This window comes from Astatotilapia calliptera, chromosome 19, assembly GCF_964374335.1.
Source record: "Astatotilapia calliptera chromosome 19, fAstCal68.1, whole genome shotgun sequence".
NCBI lineage: Eukaryota > Metazoa > Chordata > Actinopteri > Cichliformes > Cichlidae > Astatotilapia > Astatotilapia calliptera.
In genome coordinates, this window is record NC_137440.1 from 9,364,315 (window position 1) to 9,384,625 (window position 20,311).

The window sequence follows — 20,311 nt, forward strand, 5'->3', positions numbered from 1 at the left end:
ACACTGCTGGTCAGTGTTTGTCAAGTTACTTGAAAGAAGTAATCCTGATTACTTCCCCAAAAAAGTAATCCAGTTACTTTACTGATTACTTATTTTCTAAAGTAATTAATTACTTAGTTACTTTTTAAAAACACGATTTACAACCTGAAGAGGTGATAAAGCGATAGATCTTTCAGCCCAGTTCTACTTTTTCTACATAATCCATCATACAAAATGTAATCAAATGGAAAATTCTCTTTTTTTAACTTGTTTTATCAGTTTTAATCTTTTAACTTTATGCATCAAGCAAAAATTTAATTATATGCAACATTCTCTGAGTTGAATAAATTAGTTTAACATTTAAACCTATTTTCTGCACATTCCAGCACATAAAATAAAATATTTTTTATGTTTACACTCAGTCTTTCAAATAGATGCAAGTAAAACACAGCAGAAAATAGGGCTGGGCGATATGACCCAAAATTCATATCTCGATATTTTTTAGCTGGATGGCGATATAAGATATATATCTCGATTTTTTTTTTAAAAGCCATAAGTTAAGAACAAAAAGAGAGTTCCTAGTCACACTGTGTCCCAGATGTCACACGGGCACTTTTATTTACATACAGCGTAGATGTACATGAAGAAATTACTCAAAAATAAATTATCAGCATTTATTAAATAATCATGGTCCATAAATAAAAGAAAACAATGTTGTTTTTGTGCATAACAAAAAGCTCACAATTGTGCAGTCAAAATGTAAACTAATAGACGCTGAGCATAATAACAAAGAGACAGATTTCAGAGCTGCACCACGTCTCTGAACAGGTCCTTATACACACACAGTACGTATCACTCCGCGAGGCTCCTCCTCGGTAGCCGTAATCCTCCGACAATCCATCAAGTGGTGCAGCTCCGTAGCTTAGCAAAGTCATATTAAAACATTTTTTGACAGATTGCTGAGCGCTGTGTACCACATAAAATCGGTTCGCGGTCAGTAAGCACAACCAGAATTCATACATAAGGCGCACTGTCGATTTTTGAGAAAATGAAAGGATTTTAGGCCGTGCAGCCCCTCCTGGCTGCATGTCGTTAGCGCGGTTAGCTCGCTAGCGCGGTTAGCTCGCTAACACGTTGACGCCGTCCAGCCCCACGCACGGTAACTCGCTAACGGAGATATTCCGCTTTCATCTTGTCATTGCCTGTAGTGATGGGCAGATGAAGCCCCATGAAGCACTGGAGCTTTTCATCCAATTGGTTCACCCCAACGCGAAGCTTCATGAAGCTTCATTTGCTCTAGCAGGACACCTACTGGACGTAAAAATAATAGCTGGCATGAATTTGAAGAGTGTGGCATTTTGCACACAGCCTGTAAATGTCAACAACAAAAGGAGTGTGTAAAACATGTATATTGTAGTGATGGCAGTATACTGTGTATATTTATGCTGGCAGTATGGAAAATGATTATTTGCGGCAAAGTTCGAACCGCTTCATGAACCAGTCACGTGGTACAGCCGGGCAGCGAGGCTTCGGACGTCATCATTTTCAGCTCCTCCCATAAATGAAGCAAGCCTCGATACGCGCTTCGCGGAAACGCCCCCTCCATTACTCGACACACGCTCCGAAGCCTCGATACAGAACGTCCCATCACTAATTGCCTGCAGGTGAAGCTAAGGGGGAGGGGGGAGTTGTGTTCAGTGAAGGAGAGGTGAGGCCGAGTAACGTTGCGTAGAGACAAAAGTGGACGAAAGAGAGGTATACCTGCGGCTCCACAAGTATAATTATAACGTAACATAGACTATATCGATATAAACGATATTGTCACATCTTATATCTCGTATGAAAATATATCGATATTTTTAAAAAACTCGATATATCGCCCAGCCCTAGCAGAACATAAATAAAGTCAAAGACTCAGTGGTCCTGTTGCTCTATTTTCATCTGTAAAGCAGGACTGCTGTAGGCGGAGGTTTGCCCTGATGCAGGTGTGCCGCGGTCAGTTGAAGAATCCGCGAGTTTTTCTGTGAGTTTCCCATTACGTCGTAGCGCACTCGGTGCCTGCTTGGAAGTTTAGGGGGTCTTTCGCTGTAAAAAGAAGTTTTCTTCCCACGCACGATGGACGCTAACGTTTTTGTCACTTTTTATGGAATCAAACTCAAAGTAAGGTCAGTACTTCCACGCTTTAAACGCTGCATGCTCATACTCTCTCCCACAATCGATATATGATCCACTGTTGATCTGCACACAGCTGTTGTTACTAACGGCGCACTCGCTTACGTCACTGTCGTGAGACATTCTCGCAAAAAAAATCACAGTTTTAGTAACGCAGCGTTCCTACGGGAAAGTAACGGTAATCTAATTACCGTTTTTGCAATAGTAATCCCTTACTTTACTCGTTACTCGAAAAAAGTAATCAGATTACAGATTGCAGTAACGCGGCCCATCTCTGCTGCTGGTAGGTGTGAATGTGAATACCCACGGCGAACCCCGCTTCTCACCTTATGGGGTCGAGGATGGGCTCCAGGCCCCCTGAATTGGATAAGCTGAAGTAAATGGATGGAAGAAAAATGAATTTATTTAAATGTGAATCCAAAACCTTTGCTTGTCACTAAGCTGCCAGGCTCTGAAGCCACGATGCCATTCTTCCTCTCTGTAGTTGTTATGAAGGGGAAACGTCTCTGGACCAGTTTCTTACATTAGGCTGTAAACATGTTTATTTTAACATGGGAATCTGAAGGGACGACTCACCGCTGGACAGTGTTGGGGAGTAACGGAATACATGTACCGCCGTTACGTATTTAAAATACAAAATATGAGTAACTGTATTCCCTTACAGTTACCGTTTAAACAGGTGGTATTCAGAATACAGTTACTTTGTTGAAATAAATGGATTACACTGCGGTACTTTCCTGTTTCATTTTGTCGTGGGTCAGGACTGTTTGGGTTTTGTTTGACAGCTACGTTCTGTTGTTCCAGGCGGCAGCGTTACGGTTGCCATGGTTACAGGGTGACGCTCACTCTCTCTCTGCGACTGTGTGTTTCCTGGGTGAGAGAGCGCCTTTTCGTTGTTGTTGTGCTAAGCTAACAGGCAGAATGCTACTAGCATAGCTCTAAAGAATGTAGCATCATGGGCAGTGTAGTCCGTGCTGCAGGGAGAATGGACTGCCATACACGTTATGTGTCTGTGAGCGCGAGGAGGGAGAAAAAGGGGAGTGGAAAGGTACGAGTTGTCATCGAGCAAAAACGGGAGCTGGAAGCATGTAAATATAATAATAACCACTGCAGCCAAGAAGAGTGCCTGACGAGCCCAGTTGTAAGTAAGCTATTAAGACTCGACTGTACACCGTGTTCGTGTTTTCCTCCGAAAACAATAAGTTCCGTTGGAGCAGTCTTTCAACGCCTCTCTCTGTCTCTCGCAAGAAAAGTTGACCCACACAACAAAGTAAAGCTATTTTTCGGCTACGAGCCGACAGGGACCCCGCCGTATTAGTCAGAGGTCCCTTTACTACAGTTCGGAGTCGCGGACCTTCAGTAATAGTAATAAATCACACAGCAATAGTACATTCACGTTGTTGTAAAAACCATGATAATATATTAAGTAATCCAAAGTATTCAGAATACGTTACTGTCATTGAGTAACGTAACGGAATACGTTACAGAATACATTTTGGGGCATGTATTCTGTATTTTGTAATGGAATACATTTTAAAAGTAACCTTCCCAACACTGCCGCTGGAGCCCCTGCTGGACATTAGAGGAACTGCAGGCTGAACGTTTCTGTCAGGTGATAAATAAAACTGGGTATCATCCGCACAGCAATGAAAAATATGCAGTGTTTTCTAAAAGTGTTGTTCCCAGAACATAACCCCGTGGAGCTTCGTGTAAAAAAACATTCCTTGTTTACGTGAACAAACTTAAGCAAGAGGAGGAAACAAAAAAGTGTCAGACTTTTTTCTCAGAATTCTGATTTTGAAAAAAATACGTCCACACTTTTTTTTTTCCAGTGGCCCTGATCCTCGTCCCTATAAACTGGAAGATTCAGCCACTCCAGTGCTTCCTGTAACACCAACGCTGTGTTGGAGTCTCTGTTTGAAGCTGCATTAAATGCTGCACTGACATCTCTGCTGTCAGAGGCCATAAGACGGTCTCTGGTAACGCTCACTCACTCCTCTGCAGATGACCCCAGCTGTTTTAAAACTCCTGTTTGAAGAGTTTGTCGTGGTTTAACTAGGCTCATCATTTTCAGGCATCCAGGCAGGACACAGAAATAAGCACAAAACCCAGAATATGAAGTCTTTATTCATTAGACACCTGAACAGAAACATGTGGAAGAATCAAAGCATCTGCTGATGATCACCTTCAAACATTCACTGATAATTTCCTCCTGACTGATCTCTGCTGGGTCAGCAGCCTGTCTCAGGGCAACATCTCCAAGTTGACCCTGGACAGCGTGAGGTCGTAGTAGATGTTGAGTCTCTTGATGTCTCTCAGGTTGGTGATACGATGCTTGAAGTCCAGCATGTGAGAGTTGTTGACAGCTACCTTTAACTCCGTGTTGGTGCACAGGATCTTGATCTGGAAGAGAAACATGAGAGACTGTTGTTGGTGTCATCTCCGCCTCACAGAAATCAAACTGAGGATTTTTTTTTAAGCTGTCTGACCTCAAAATTCTGCCCCGGCACAAACGGGAAGTGCTGCAGCTCCCTCTCCTCTTTGCCCCACTTTTCACCGATGCAGCTGTTTCTGATAATCACCTTCTTGCCGCCCTCGTTGAAGCGAGGGTTGAAGTGGAAGGCGATGTCACGAGCTGTGGCCAGGTCCACCGTGATCCTGATGAATCACAGAGACCTCAGTGAATTACTGACTCTATTAGAGCTTCTCCTCCATCAGGATCTGATTATCTGGATCAATCGTTTCTCTTTTTGGCCAATGTTAATGCGGCGTTAAGCGAAGCAAGTCTGATTTTGCTTCACTGAAACAAGCAAACGAATGCAAACAAATGAAAGTGTAGCTGATGCCTGACCTCGCTCATCCTTGTTAAGGTGAACGAGACACCAGCTGTCCTCACATCTCTCGTTGTTTTTTAATCATGTGTTCACAGCAAACATGAAGGTTTTGTGTGATTATACCTAAAGTTTGTCCAATGAGGTGACATGAGTGCGTTACTACGGGTAACAGCTCACTGTCTTCTTCTACTGCCCTGCTTTCATTACTGTTACTCAGTAATGACTGGATTTAACCACTGTCAGTTTATCGCTCTGTGCTTCCTGTTTACTCTGCTCTACACCCGCCTGCTCGCTTCGTTAGTCTGACCTCTGCTCTCTCGTCACTATGTGACATCACAGCATTCGTACTGACTTGTCAGCATTGGGTTTGATAGTTCCAGCGATGGTGATCAGCAGCTTGTCGTACACTCCTTGAGGCAGAGGCATATTGAAGGGAACCGTCTGTCAAGAAGAAAACAGCTGTTTACTACATCTGTCCTTCTGCCTGTCCTCTGTTTCCGTCTCTGTTTGGCTCACCAGATTCTGCTGGGGTGCAACAGGAGGAGTGGGTCCAGGTCCGGGTGAAGGGCCTGGACCTGGACCCCAAGGTCCGCTGGGCTGGCTGGGGCCTTGGGGCCAGGTAGGGTTAGCAGGCTGACCTCCAGGCCAGGCTGGAGCAGTGGAACCTCCGGGCCAGGTGGGCTGGTTGGGCTGACCTGAGGTTTCAGTGGAGGCAAAAGTCATTTCCACAAACATTCACCTGTTTATTTAACCTGCGAACATCCACCTGGGCACCACAGGCTAACGTCCACACATAACCCCAGATGGAAGCTGCGAACGGCAATGGCAAAATAACTGTAGGAGACTGTTTGACAGGTGACACCCCACCCTAACCTTAGACAGGTAGAAGGTGACCTGGTGGATGTAAAGAGGCTGCTATTAATGAGGCCTCGTGAAGACTGAAGTCCCTTCAGAGACGTGACTGTCAGAGGTCAGTAAAAGTCTCATTTCTCTACAGCGGAGGGTTGGGCTTGTGCTTGGGTTGATCAAGTCAAGTCAGGTGGCTTCATTGTCATTTCAACCATGTGCAGAGTGAAAGGTGTGAAACTCACCGTCAGATTTTCAAACCTCTTACCTGGCCACGCGGGTGCATTGGGCTGTCCGGGCCAGAGACCTCCTCCTGCTTGGTTGTTTCCACCACCGGGCCAGAGACCTCCTCCTGCTGCTGACTGGGTGGTGCCACCATCAAGAGCGTCTGAGAGCTGCAGACACCCAGAAGCAAAGAAACCCTGAGCTCGTTTTGTCCTCGGGACGGTTTCTGACTGAGCACAGTCCCTGAAACACGCAGGGCTAAGGTGCTTCCTTCATTGCCTCCTTTAGCAGAGGGGACATTGGAGCATCCTCTATGAGAGGAAAGGAGGTCATTCCATCCCATAATTCATAGCAGTGCACCGTCAGACAAGGACTGAGGTCACGAAAGTGTTATTAATGGGGTGTTTTTCATTTCATGCCGTTATTGTTTCACCTGTTTCTGTGAGAGGGAAATCATTTCAGTTTCAAAAACTTTTAGTCTAAATGTCCACAGAGTCAGGATTTGTACTCTTCAGCCTTCTTCTTCATCACCTCTGCAGATTCTGAGCCAAATCCTGCCTCACAGGTCTTAGCCGACTGACCACAGATTCTGGATGGGATTAAGATCTGAGGAGTCTGTCTCTGCCAACAGTCTCCTCCCAGTGCTTTAAACAGTAAAGACCCGAAAACAGTAGGAAATAACTTCAACAACCACACTATGAGCAGGTGCTAGGTGATACCGGGAAGGAAGAACTGCATTTTAACAGGAAGAAGCCTGTGCTGGAAAATGCTGGACTTTGTCAAACTGCTCTGGGATCACTGGGAGAAGAAGTCGAGGATGAATTCCACCGAGGGCTGCAGAGGTTATGAACAGGAAGAGTCAACACTTCACAATAAAAGTTTGTAAAACATATGAAACAGTGACTACTCTTCAGTCCGCCACAGAGACAATGTGTCTGAAACACGAGCTGAGACGCTGCCAAAGCTTTGCTACGACCCCACGTCAGTGGTCCAGCTTCACCTCACCGTAGCAGCGCCCGCAACGCCAGAGGGACACGTTTAAGAGACGCTGTCTGACCTTCAGGCCAGAAGTGGCCGTCTGAAGTACCGAGTGCAACTGAACGCACCACGGTTCACACTGAGGGTGTGTTCAGTGACAGACTCTTCTGGAATGTTCTGTATGAACTCGCTCTAAAGAAGGAATAATAACGCCCTGTTCTCACACACACACACACACACACACACACACACACACACACACACACACACACACACACACACAACCCCATTCAGCTATCTTAGTGAGGACCTTCATTGACATAATGCTTTCCAGAGCCCCCACCCTAACCATTAAAGATGAATGCCTGACCCTGACCCGTACCCTAACCTAATTGTAACCCTGACACTAAAACCACATTTTGAGCCTCAAAAACACTTCAAACTTGTGAGGACCGGGTTGTGTGTGTCACAAGTGCCTGTTGGTTCTCACAAGTATAGTAGTATGCATGTATCGGTCCTCACAAAGATAGCTAGACAGGAACACGCACGGACACACACACACAAGTTTGAGTTTTTCGTTTAGATAATCAGCTGCTGCCTCGTGACCACATTAACAGGACCGTGCTGCACGTTCCACCTAATGTAACCGAAGCATCGATAAAACCTGAAAGCTGCACATCAGGAAACATCCAGGTGAAAGTTTGTGAGAGAAGATGAAAGAGAAGAAAGTGACTCACGTCCATTCTGGTCTTCTGCAACCTGAAACACACAGACAGGAAGAAGCATTAAAACCAGAAGAAGAAGAAAATGAGGTCTGAGGGTGTGGTGGTGCGAGTCGTGACACGGAGCGCAAACAACATGACAAAAAGCTGAAAGTGATACACAAACTGCAAAAAAACGCCGCCCTCATCACCATCCTCTCCTCTCTCCTCTCTGCTCGCGCTCACAGCAGGCGCTACACTCAGGTTTTGGTTTTTGGGGATTCGGCCCTTTAAGGCTCAGCTGCAGCTCGTTTGGAGTCCCTGAACTCGACCTTTGAACCGTGTTCGTGTCGTTTACATGGATCCCAGAAACAGACAAACTAACAAACCTTCACATTTAAACTTGTTTAAACATAGCCAGCTGACCTCAGAGTGGCTTCTGAATGCTGAATTTCTGAATGCAGAAATACGACATGATCAGAAATCAGTGAAAAGCAGCTGCTGCGTTAGTCACAAGGGGGCACCACAGCTAGCAGAGCAGCATGTCACATGATCTTGTCTCCTCCTGGTCTCAAACTGGGAACAGAACCACATCACCCAGTTTACGTTCTCTGAAGTCATCTGGAAGTTAAATGCTTTCTGTGTGTTGGTATCGATGTATTAGTCTATGCTGTCACTTGGTATCAAAAGGTTGCTGGTTCGATTCCAGCAGGAGACGCAGATCCCTGCAGGACTCTGTCAGCGAGGTGTGAAACCGCAAAATCAGACTGTGCAGAAGTGCCCTCTGAATGTTTTCCAGATGTTCCTGTGGTTTCCTGCTGCTGGGGGGTGGAGCAACGTTCTCATGCTAAACAAACAAACATGGCGCCTGCAGCAGGAGCAGACGCCGCCCAGGATCACATGGCTGTCAGCAGACCTCTCTGCTGCTCCTGAGCTCGAGTCAAAGAGGCGTCTGTTCCTCTGTGCGCTGCTCGGTGTAAATAAAGTTTGAATGAAAGCACTCACAGTCAAAGCTCCCTGAGTAACAGACACGAAACCTCACAGTTCAGCAACTTCCTCTTCTTCTGAACAACGAACCGAATCGGGGGTCTCGGCAGCTTCCTGTTTGTCTGCGTGCTTTGATTCAAGCATCAGAGGAAGAGACGCCGGACCGAGTCCAACCTGCAGGCAGAGAGCACGAGGACGGGAAGGAGACCTACCTGAGTTCACCTGAGCGCTGCTGATCACACAGACTCTGAAACAGGAGACGTGCTTTAAGTCCTGAGCCTCGCCCTGCTCCTGTATGCAGACCACACCCACACCGCGCGCGCGCACACACACACACACACACACACACACACACACACAGCTGGGTGTGTTTTTATTTTGAACCCTGCTGTTGTTTGCTGACAGCCGGATTTAGCACATAGTTATTGATGATGTTCTTTGCAGGTTTGATTGGTCTGTTTTTATGTTACCAGGAAACCTGAAGAGCCAATCAGACCACACCCTCACTACACAGAACACGATTGTTTTGGACAATATCCACCTGTTACAGCAGCACAAAGGGGACGTTAGAGATGTTACAAAAGGATAAAAGCAGAAACAAATAAGAAGAAACTGCAGCGTGTCACATGGTTACTGCACACGCAGAAACTTTCCATGTGGCGGTAATAACATTCCTTCGCTCTTTCCCAGGATCAGATGAGCTTCCCAACCCTGATTCCTGGAAGTTCCCGCCCACCTCGTGTCATGGCTGTTTGTTTTTTTCCACTTGGTGGACCAGAGAGTCGAACATGATACTGATTACAGCGGGCCGTTGGAATACTCAGATTACTTTTTTGTTGTACTTAGTGATTTAAGTTTAAGTGAGATTGAAGTAAACGGGTGTTGACCCTGCTGTGGAGGGTACGACCCACAGAGGACGACGGATGTGCTTCACATGTGAAAGAAACACTCGGTTTGACGAGCTGGTCCCTCTGTGACTCAGCAGCAGTGATCGGTCTGCGTCTGGACGAGCTTTGGTCGTTGAGGTTTGCAGCATTCGTTCATGCACAGCTCTCTGAGCTCTGCAGCAGCTCCGTTCTTTCCCTTTTCAGCCGTTCTGTTGGATCTTTGTCCTGCTGATGACCCAGTTTGGTCCCAGCTTTATCTGTGGGACAGACGTCCTCACACTGACTCTGGGACAGTTTGGAGTTCATCGTCCCTCCTCCACCGTGCTCACAGCTGCTGTCAGGTGTTTGGTCAGAATAGAGCAGCCCTTTATTGTTATTGTACAAAGTAATCATGGGTGCTCCGTGCCAGGTGTGCAGGAATAAACAACAGACAGGAGAAACTGCACATTTCCTCCAAACGTGCTGCTGTGCATGAAGAATATCTGCTCCTCAGTCTCGTCTGACAGAGCACAGGAGGCTCTTTGTCCTGGTGCTTTACAAACCGGCCGTACTGGTTCCACCTGTTTCTGACTGTACAGGGTCAAAGGTCACAACAGTAGAGAGTGAGATGGAGCTCAGGGTTCTGACCTTGGGGTGAATTTTCCAGGACGTCCACTCTTTGAAAGACTGCCTCATTGGTTTAACACGGCCGAACGCTCCATACCTGCAAACTGGAAAGACGTCAGCTTTCATCGAGGCACTCACACTGATGAGTCAGTAAATGCACCTGGCCGCACCTCACACTCCTGTGGAAGCAGTGAGGATCAAAGCCGTCCTTCTGTTAATCTTCTTCATCCTCGCCTCAAACATGTCTCCTTTTTTATTGTAATGTTAAAGTTTCCCCTCACACCAGGGACATGGGTCTCACCACACCTACACACACCTGACACCGAGCACCGAGCAGGTGTGGTGGAGTGACTGCATGTCTGAAGCACTCAGGTAATCCTCCAGCAGCTCCGCAAACACGTCGGTGAACACCTGCAGGGACGCCCCCACACCATCCTTTACATTTGAACCGCAAAGTGCACTTTTTTTTTTAACCAGGGGTGTGTTCAAAATGAACCATTATATAGTTGTCAGTGCACACACAGCACAGAATCTGCGTCCTTGTGTCCACTTCCTGGTGGAGCAGTATCAGCAGGAAGTGACCTGCTTACTGCCGACCGATTACTGCTGCACCGTCTGAGTCACAGCGTGCGCCACAGCATGCGCCACATGATGCATTGGGTGTTTCTTCTTCACTCACTATGTGTTAATAGACCTCTCTGCTGAATCATATCTGTTATTAATCTCTGTCTCTCTTCCACAGCATGTCTTTTATCCTGTCTTCCTTCTCACCCCAACCAATCACAGCAGATGGCCCCGCCCCTCCCTGAGCCTGGTTCTGTCGGAGGTTTCTTCCTGTTAAAAGGGAGTTTTTCCTTCCCACTGTCGCCAAAGTGCTTGCTCATAGGGCGTCATATGATTGTTGGGGTTTCTCAGTATTATTGTTGGGTCTTTACAATATAAAAGGTTGTTTTTTAGTTAATGATATTTAACGATGATGTTACAGTTCAAGATACAGAGAACGAGAACACATCTGTGACAAGTTCAATGGATTTATTCACTCTGTGTGTGTGTGTGTGTGTGTGTGTGTGTGTGTGTGTGTGTGTGTGTGTGTGTGAGAGAGAGACATGAAGCAGCAGGCTTTGTCACAGCAGCTGAACGACAGCAGGGGGAGCTGTGGATCTGCAGATTCATAACACCACATTTCCTGTCCTTGTTTTTCATAATAAAACCAAAAGCTGAAGCTCTGGTTTATTTTCAAGGTTAAAGCAGCTGATTTCCATCAGACTTCACCCTTTAACACCTACTTCCTGGTTTTCTTTAAAGAGCTTCAGTGATGTTAAATCATCTCACTGGTTATGAGAGCAACATAAACTGAACATGTGACACATCAAGTGGAAAAACTTTCCTTAAAGACAAGAACAGTTCATAGCAACACAGAACTATAACTGGAGCCACTAACAGAGGGACATGAAACACAATAAACACACGACTATGACGGGAATATCCAGAAATCAGCTCAGCCTGATGGTGAGGTCATGTTTGCATTCTGTTTTCTTAAAATGAAAGTAGTGAAACGTGTGTGTGTGTGTGTGTGTGTGTGTGTGTGTGTGTGTGTGTGTGTGTGTGTGTGTTGCCTGCAGACTGGGATAATCCCATCTGAGCTGCTGACCTCGACACAAAACCAGTCCAGCAGGAGAGTAGAGACCCAAACAGACAACCACTCTGTGTGTGTGTGTGTGAGAGTGAGTGAGTGTGTGAGTGAGTGAGTGAGTGAGTGAGTGAGTGAGTGTGTGTGTGTGTGTGAGTGAGTGAGTGAGTGTGTGTGTGAGAGATGATTTAGGTTACAGACTGTTTATGATGATGATGCTCGTCTTATCACCGCACTCACATAATAAACGGTATTTAAGCCCCTCCCCCCGTAGTTTGATTATTTTTGTATTTCATCCTTAAAGAATATCGAGGTTGCCATGACAATAAAGTTTATTATTGTTTATTATTACGTCGTCTGCAAACTAAGTGTTAGCTGTCAAACATCAGGATGAAGGACTGACCCTGAGCGAGTCCTCTTATTCCTGTTTCTCATTTTCTTTTCAATATAAAGTTAGCCGTAGCTAACGCTAACAGCTAGCAGCCAACGATGGAAAGCTTGTTCATCCTTACGCAGAGTTACGTCATTAATCTGAGCTCAGTCAGAAACGTAAAATTACCTTTAAGCCAAAACTCTGTTTTTATTAAATCATTACAATTTCTGAAAGTTCATGAAAAGACCTGAAGAAACCCGTCGTAGTGTGAAACGCTGCACTTGGTAACGGACGGGTCAGTGTGGAGAGAGCGGAGGTGTACCTGCACACACACCTGCGGTTTGTGGCTCAGCCACGCAGAAACCTGCAGCGAGGAGCCGCAGATAAACCTCCTCACAGCGAGGCCCCTGGCCCAGGCCTGCAGCTTATCCGGTAACTAGCAGGAAGTGGCTGTTAACTCTTGTGTGACCCTTTAAAAATGCACCCCTTCCGAGCCCTGGGGACCATAAATGGTCCCGCCCCAAAAGTGCAATAAAAAGATTATATATTCATATTTTTTTCCACTTTAAATTGGTCAGTCTTTTAAAACTACTTCTCCCTGAAATATTCATATAAAGTTTTAATTATATTTTCGTTGTTTTAACCCTTTAAATCCCAGTTTTATTACATGAGCGCCGTTTTTTAGCCCCAAAAAACAAAAAACTAAATATTTTCCAAAAAAAACATTTGAAGTAATATTTCTTTGTTATTATAATTAGGCCTTTAGATGGACTAAAGATTGGCACGAACAGTCATTTCGATCGCCTTTTTTTTTTTTTTCAGGACCAGAAAATGGTCTCCAGGCGGCAAATGCTCCTCCTCTAGGCCGAAATAAGTGCATGTTGCCGGGGTAAGTCGCGACGATCACCGGGGCACGATCACCGGGGACTGCTTTTTCCAGCCCACACGTCCGATACCACGTGACAACAAATACGTCATTTCCTGTTGACTAAAAAAAAAAAAAGCACCCTCTAACGGTCCTAGGGACCGAAAAATGGTCCCGCCCGATCAGCGGGCGAAGCCGCTGCTGCACGCCGGAAATGAGGCTTCGTTTCCCGCAGGTCTATCCAAGCAGCCCGCTGTTTTCCAGCAGGGATCAAATGTGGAGCAAGGGCGCCACCCGGTGGACAAATAAAAAAATTACAACTCTAAGGCTCATAGACCAAAACGAGACGGAGACATGAGTAATCACCAAGACATTAACGGTAATAATTCTGCAGTGAAAAATAGCGTTTATAATGCAAGTCAATGGGGACCAAAAATGGTCCCCAGGGCTCTAAGAGGATGTGTATTGTTAGCTTAGCCACTGAAGCTAATTTAAGGAAGTCAGACTTGAATTTTGAAATGAAATTATGCCAAACTTTTTTTTAGAGAATTTGGCTATATTCCATTCAACACAGTGCAAATGGCTTGTAACTGAAAACCTAAAGGGACCATTTATGGTCCCAGGGCCACACAGGGGGTAATGAGTTCCTCGTCGGTGTCTCACGCGTGAGCGTCTGACAGTTTTTCACCTTGGAATGAAAGAACAGTGAGATGTACTGATGATGGGTCAGCGCGACCACACAGGGCCTGAAAAACAACAGCATCAAAATCGGCCGTGCAGGGAAACATCACTGTAAAGAATCATGTGGCGTAAACGAGGATCCTGCCCTGCTGGAGGGGGTGGATGTGTTAAATACCGCAGGCCCAAAGAGCTGAACGCAGATCTGATCTGGTCTGAAGCCGTCAGCGAGGAGGATGAGATCTTCATCACAGTCGTTATGTTGGTCTCAGTCTTTACTGCGAGGAAACCAGACTGAAGAACAAAAACACAGAAATCTGCCGAAACCCTGCAGATTTTATTCACGATAAAGCAGAAAAAAAGTTTTCCAATCATTTATTTTTCATGTTGACATCAAACACGCATCAGCTGCTGAACACAGAATAATCTGCGTTTCCGGTCTTTCCCGCTGACGCGTAAAAGTCTGTTCACATCAGGCCGCTGCGCTCTGTATCTCTCTGACGTTATGTCCTCTACGACGCTTTGTGATGTTTACTAAGTATCGCTCACTCATAAACAACAAACAGCTGTTGGAGGTCCCCATACATGCATGTAAACCAGTTCACCAAACTGGGACACAGAATGATTTTCTTCGCCGTGTGTTTGAACTCAGCGCCTCGTTTCTATTGGTCATGTGCAGAGATGGGCAGTAACACGTTACTGTAATCCGATTACTTTTTTCAAGTAACGGGCAAAGTAAGAGATTACTATTGCAAAAAGTAATTAGATTACTGTTACTTCCCCATAAGCACGCAGTGTTACTGCGTTACTAAACCGTGATTTTGTTTGTCACAGTGTCTCATGGGTGATGTACGAGCGTGCGGTGGCCGTGGTAACAGACGTGTGCAGATCAACAATGGATCATATGGCGTGATGGAGAGAGTACGATCATGCAGCGTTTAAAGCGTGGAAGTAATCACATTACTTTGAGTTGGATTCTGTAAAAAGTGACAGAAACATGAGCATCTGCTGTTCACTCTGCGTGGGAAGAAAACTTCTACAGCAACAAATGAAACTTCAAATCTGAGCGAGCAGCGAGCACGCTGCCACGGGAATGTGACATTCGCAGAGAAACCCCCGGATCCTCCCACTGACATGACCGCTGTGGGCAAACCTCCACCCGCCCCACTCCTGCTCAACAGCTGACAGTAGATTTAAGAGCTGCTGAGTCTTTGATTTTATTCATTTTCTGCTGTGTTTTACTTGCATCTATTTGAAAGAGTGCAAACACAAAACGTGATTTTATTTTATACGCTGGAATATGCAGAACATACAGTAGCTTTAAATGTTAAACATTTCTTCCAGTCAAAGACAGTTGAAATAATTTAATTCGTGCTTGAAGCATAAAGTTAAAAGATTAAATCGATTAAAACAATTTTAAAAAGAGACTTTTTCATTTGATTACATTTTATATGATGGATTATACAGAAAAATAGAACTGGGCTGAAAGATCTATGACGTTATTACGTATTCAGGTTGTGTATCAAGTTTTAAAAAGTAACTAAGTAATGAAGTAACTAATTATTTTTGAAAATAAGTAATCAGTAATTAGTAACTAATTACTTTTTTCAAGTAACTTGACCAACACTGCTCATATGAAAGTACGTCGGAGCGAGTAAACTGTTATTGAGCAGCACATGAACGGGCTTCAGAGGGTTGCACGTCTGTGAAAGGACGCCTCAGTTCAGCCTCACTGGGGAGCAGGGCTGGGTTATATCGATTTATCAATTGAAATCTAGCTTGGATAACGTAAAATCGATTAATTAAAAGCCTGAATCGATTTTTAAATATAATTTTATTTTGCCAGAATCTCAGGTTAAACCTCACAAAATTTCAACAGTGTCATGGCGAGTGGGATGAGCTGTGTGGGGAAAAATAAAGGAGGATCCAAATGCAGACACTCGCTGATATATGAAGGTGGTTTATTGAAAATATAAAGCACGGGGTGAACAATGACAGAACAGAACAAAAGCTAAACTAAACTGGGAAAAAACTAAACTACAAAACTGCAAACCTGAACGTGAAGGAACGTAGACGAGGGTAGATGCTGGTTGATAGCAGGGAAAACACGCAGTAGATACGCAGTAGATTCACAGACAGACCAGCAACTACAACATAAGAAGACACGACTTAAATACACACAGAGGAACACGGGGAGATTACACACAGGTGGGGGACACAGCTGGAAGTAATTGACGAGACGAGACAAGAGAGGCAAATCTGAATACACTCACATGAGACACAGACTTTCACAATAAAACAGGAAACAAGAAACCACCACACAAAGACGCAGACTAGACACAGAACTGAACCTACACTAAACATGAGACACAAGCCCTAAGAACTAATCCCTAAACACGAATAGAACAGAAACATAGAATTCTAATAATAATCAACAAAGCACAAGAGGATCAGAAAACAATCCATAATGCAAAAATAAACGAAAACCTAAGAAACTCAAAATGCTGGGTCAAAACGGCCCAGAACCGTGACTGTGTCTGCTTTGTTTTTATAGATATAAAAATATGGAAATGTACTGATGCATGATCAGAATTATAATATTTCTGTCTGAGGCAAAATTTCTCAGATTCAAATCAAATCGATTCTAGAAATCAGTGACGATACCCAGCCCTACTCTGGAGCCAAAGCTGCAGTTCCTCTCCTGTCCAGCAGAGGCAGCAGTGAGACCGTCCCATATAAACATGTTTACAGCCTGACACACAATAGTGGTTTTAGATACGTGCGACCCGGGGGTAGCATCGTGGTGGGGGGCAGCATCACGGGCATCGGCAAAAAATTGCTCGTACTCATGCTGCGTGACGTCAGCCCGCGCATATTGGGAATATCACAGGCACCGATCGGTTTTCTATCGCCCATTTGCTGGGAGTAAGGGCGCCCTCCGTTTGCAAGGTGCGCCTGCTGCTTGCCGCACAGAGAGGAGAGGGCGGGGCGGCGGGGGAGTCTCTGACCGGCTGGAGCAGCATCTAATAACCAACTCGCAAAATAAAACAATAAAAACAAACTAATAAACACGAAAACACCAGACATCATGATACAGACTTATAATTTGCACCGGTGTTTTTCCTCGGTGCGCCTGCTCGCTGCTGAAGTCAAAGAAAACTTTATTGTCATCTCCGCTACATACAGTCCAGAGAGACGAGACGACGAGGCTCCAGTTACAGCAGTGCAAGTAAACAAACAATATATATAAGAAGAGCAAGAAAATAAATATACACTTTAGGACTCGGGGTAAAGGGATCAATAACAATTTAAAATTTGTATTTTGATGATTTAAAGTCTCACACACAAGCCGTGGAAAGGGGAGGGGCCTGCTTCCAAATAGAGCACATTTCATTCATAATGTTGTAAATCCAAGCACATTATGTATTCATGATTTGAATCCTGGGTTCAAAGCCATCAGGTCCTCAGATTAGAAAAAAGAGAAAAGAAGAGGAGGAGAAACGAGCAACAGATGCAGGTAAGCAGATGTGTGATTGGATAATGGCAGATCATCCTGAAACAATCAGAATACTTTATTAACCCCTAAGGAAATAATGTGGGTTACAGTTGCTCCAAGAAGAAATGGTAAAAATAGTAACAGTAACAGACTAAACTCCAAACAACACATTATGTTACAGATTTTAACATTAATTAGTCATTGTCAGTTGTCGATTTGACCTGTTCTCATTGTATGACGAATTATGATGGCTGTTTGGTAGGTTTACTCTCTCTCTTCATATCTGTGTGTTTCTCTTGTGAAATTCAGTGTGGTTCCGACAAAAATTCTGTGTTAATGTACAATCCTGTGTGTCTGTGTGTGTGTGTGTGTGTGTGTGGGGGGGGGGGGGGGGGGGGCGCAAAACAGGCTAGGACCGCCACTGCTGACTAGGGATGGGTATCGTTTAGGTTTTATCCGATACCTGTACCAAACCGGTACTTTTGAAACGGTGCCGGTGCTTAGATGGTGCTCGAACCGGTGCTTAAGGAATGGAGAACACAAACTTTGTCCAAAATCCTCTCATGTTTAGCTGTTTTCCACTTTTTCTTTGGTCATTTTAGCCTTTTTGGCCAGGGTGAAGGGAGCATCTGCCATCAAACAAGAAGACAGCCGCATGTAGCTACGACTGTGTTTGCTAGTTCACCTTACGTGCATTAATGTAATAACGTGGTTAGCCTACTCAACGTAAATTACACACGAACAACATTAAGCTACTCACGCAGAGAAGAACGGCTGCTGCTGCCATCATCATCCGTCATCATTTCTGCTACACTGGCAGGGCTAGGGGCCAGGACTCTCCTCTTCGAGTTCCTGGGGGATGTTGCTAACTCCGAGTCCGATAATAGGCACCACACCCGCAGTAGATGTGCTCAGTGTGAGGTCTCGCAGCAAGCTATCAAATATGGCGCATTTCTCGGCTTGTGTTTCATCAGATTCGAGGTGTTACCTCCTTTGCACAGTATCACCTTAAAGCACTTGTTGCAGGCTGCTGAGTTTGCATATTTTGCTGTGAAGTACAGCCAGACTTTTGATCGCTTCGCCTTGGGCATTTTTAATCTGTAGCTCTGCTCTAAAAGAACGTACGTACCTGGACTCGCCTACTATCCTTGGAAAGGTAAAATGATTGGCTAGAATCCAAAGTGTGTGACATCTCAGGAAAAAAAGCAGCGAAATGTGCGCTGCTTTTCTGTCTGGTTACTACCGCTTATGTCAGAACCGATACCGGTACCCACCCCTACACATCATCTGTTCTGGTCTTTATAGATTATTTTACCTTTGTAACATTTTCATATTCACATTCACATTAACACTTTAACATTAACACAGTTTGCATGATTAGGGGCGTGGTCTCACAGGTGCATGGTTACACAGGTGGCTCTAGCTGCTAGCTGTCTGCTAGCTTCACCTGAACTGGACCTCTGGACTGTGTTTGTGCTGTTGGAGCCTTTTATTTGTCATTTTTAAAGACAGAAGGAACTGATGAGGAGTAGACTTCCTGTCTGAATAATAAGCACACCACGTCAACCCCTCAGGTGGAAACAGGTTTAATTAAACGCTCTGTGGTCAGACTTTGTGGTGCGTGTGTGTGTTTTAATCCGCATTTATTTAACACTACAGACCCTCATACACATTTAATTATCCCTGCAGGGACTGAGCACACACACACACACACACACACACACACACACACACACACACACACACACACACACACACACACACACACACACACACACTGACTCAGAGTTATTGGGCTTTAAATCTCTTGAATATTAATTCTTCTGTTCATTGAGTTTTCGTTTTATTAAACTCGTTTAGTTAAAAATATAAAACCTGCTCACGCGTCTCAGTGGGGGGAGAAGCCTGAGTCTTCATCACTTCATCTTCATCCTCAAGCCTTCATATTAAATTTTAATGATCTGCATTATGGGGATATTATCTGTGTGTGCGTGTGTGTGTGTATGTGTGGGGCATGAAGATAAACCTGCTCCACGGGCTCATCTCTGCAGGACCATTAAATCACATCGGATGGAGCCCGGGGCCACCGTCTCCTTGTGGCTCCTCCCCCTCTGCCACATCATATAGACCCTCTGAGCTACAACAGCTGACCTCATCATGTTTGTGTGTAAATCTCACCGAGGTGTCGATGCAGTGACGGGGGGGGGGGGAGTAAACCACTGAGAGAAGGATGCCATAAATCAGGGGAGATGTAATGAAGCTAATGGAACAGAGCAGGAACTTCATCTGAGCAATGAAGGGCATCCAGCACAGGAGGTGTGAGCACACCGTTAAAGAAGTTCTCCTTCCACACCTGGCAGGTTGAGTTGAAGCTGAGGGTTAAAGGCTTCCCTGATCACAGTGGGCGGACTGCTCCTCCTCTTATTTTGAAGGTTTGGAGCTGGTAGCGTGTAAATCACAGAGGCGTCACTGCAGCTCGGTGAGGACGGGGAGAGGACCAGAGTCCCAATAAACACCAGAGCTCACCTGGACCTGCTGCTGCCACCTGAGCGACGCCACCATCAGCTGTGAGCGACGCCCTTTATTATTACAGTCATCACTGGGTTCATTTAAAGTGATGTCACTCACAGTAGAGCAGGGCGATATGGCCAAAAATATTTATCACGATATATATTTGAAAATTTGCGATAACGATATAACTGACGATATAATTGATGCGAGACAAAATACAACTCCACAACATTACTAGCGCAAAAACACAACCTTCCATTTATTTTCACTTAAACAAGAAGCTGGTTTTTATGTACATTAAAGCTTTATAAAAATTTAACAGTGCAAATGCAAAATCCTTGCTGAAAGTTTAACCAAAAGGCATTTCCAGTAGAAATGGGCTGACATATCCTGAGCACAGTGTTGGGGAGTAACGGAATACATGTACCGCCATTACGTATTTAAAATACAAAACATGAGTAACTGTATTCCCTTACAGTTACCGTTTAAAAAGGTGGTATTCAGAATACAGTTACTTTGTTGAAATAAATGGATTACACTGCG

At 44.9% G+C, this 20,311-nt stretch overlaps 1 protein-coding gene across 3 annotated transcripts; it reads right to left on the reverse strand.

Annotated features, from left to right (window-relative positions):
- Positions 1–4,258: 4,258 nt before the first annotated feature.
- Positions 4,259–10,270, reverse strand: lgals3b (lectin, galactoside binding soluble 3b). 3 transcript variants are annotated; one of them, XM_026152566.2, is made up of 8 exons: positions 10,237–10,270; positions 8,935–9,013; positions 7,772–7,793; positions 6,100–6,226; positions 5,502–5,680; positions 5,338–5,426; positions 4,641–4,809; positions 4,259–4,554 (listed from the first exon to the last, which is right to left on the reverse strand). In XM_026152566.2, the coding sequence occupies exons 3-8, from the start codon at positions 7,775–7,777 to the stop codon at positions 4,396–4,398; spliced, it is 729 nt and encodes a 242-aa protein (XP_026008351.1). In that variant the 5' UTR covers positions 7,778–7,793; positions 8,935–9,013; positions 10,237–10,270; the 3' UTR covers positions 4,259–4,395. The 3 variants fall into 3 exon arrangements, with proteins under 3 accessions (XP_026008351.1, XP_080149652.1, XP_080149653.1); XM_080293526.1 differs by lacking the exon at positions 10,237–10,270 and having other exon boundaries at positions 8,741–8,962; XM_080293527.1 differs by lacking the exons at positions 8,935–9,013; positions 10,237–10,270 and adding an exon at positions 8,162–8,257.
- Between the last annotated feature and the right edge of the window lie 10,041 nt (positions 10,271–20,311).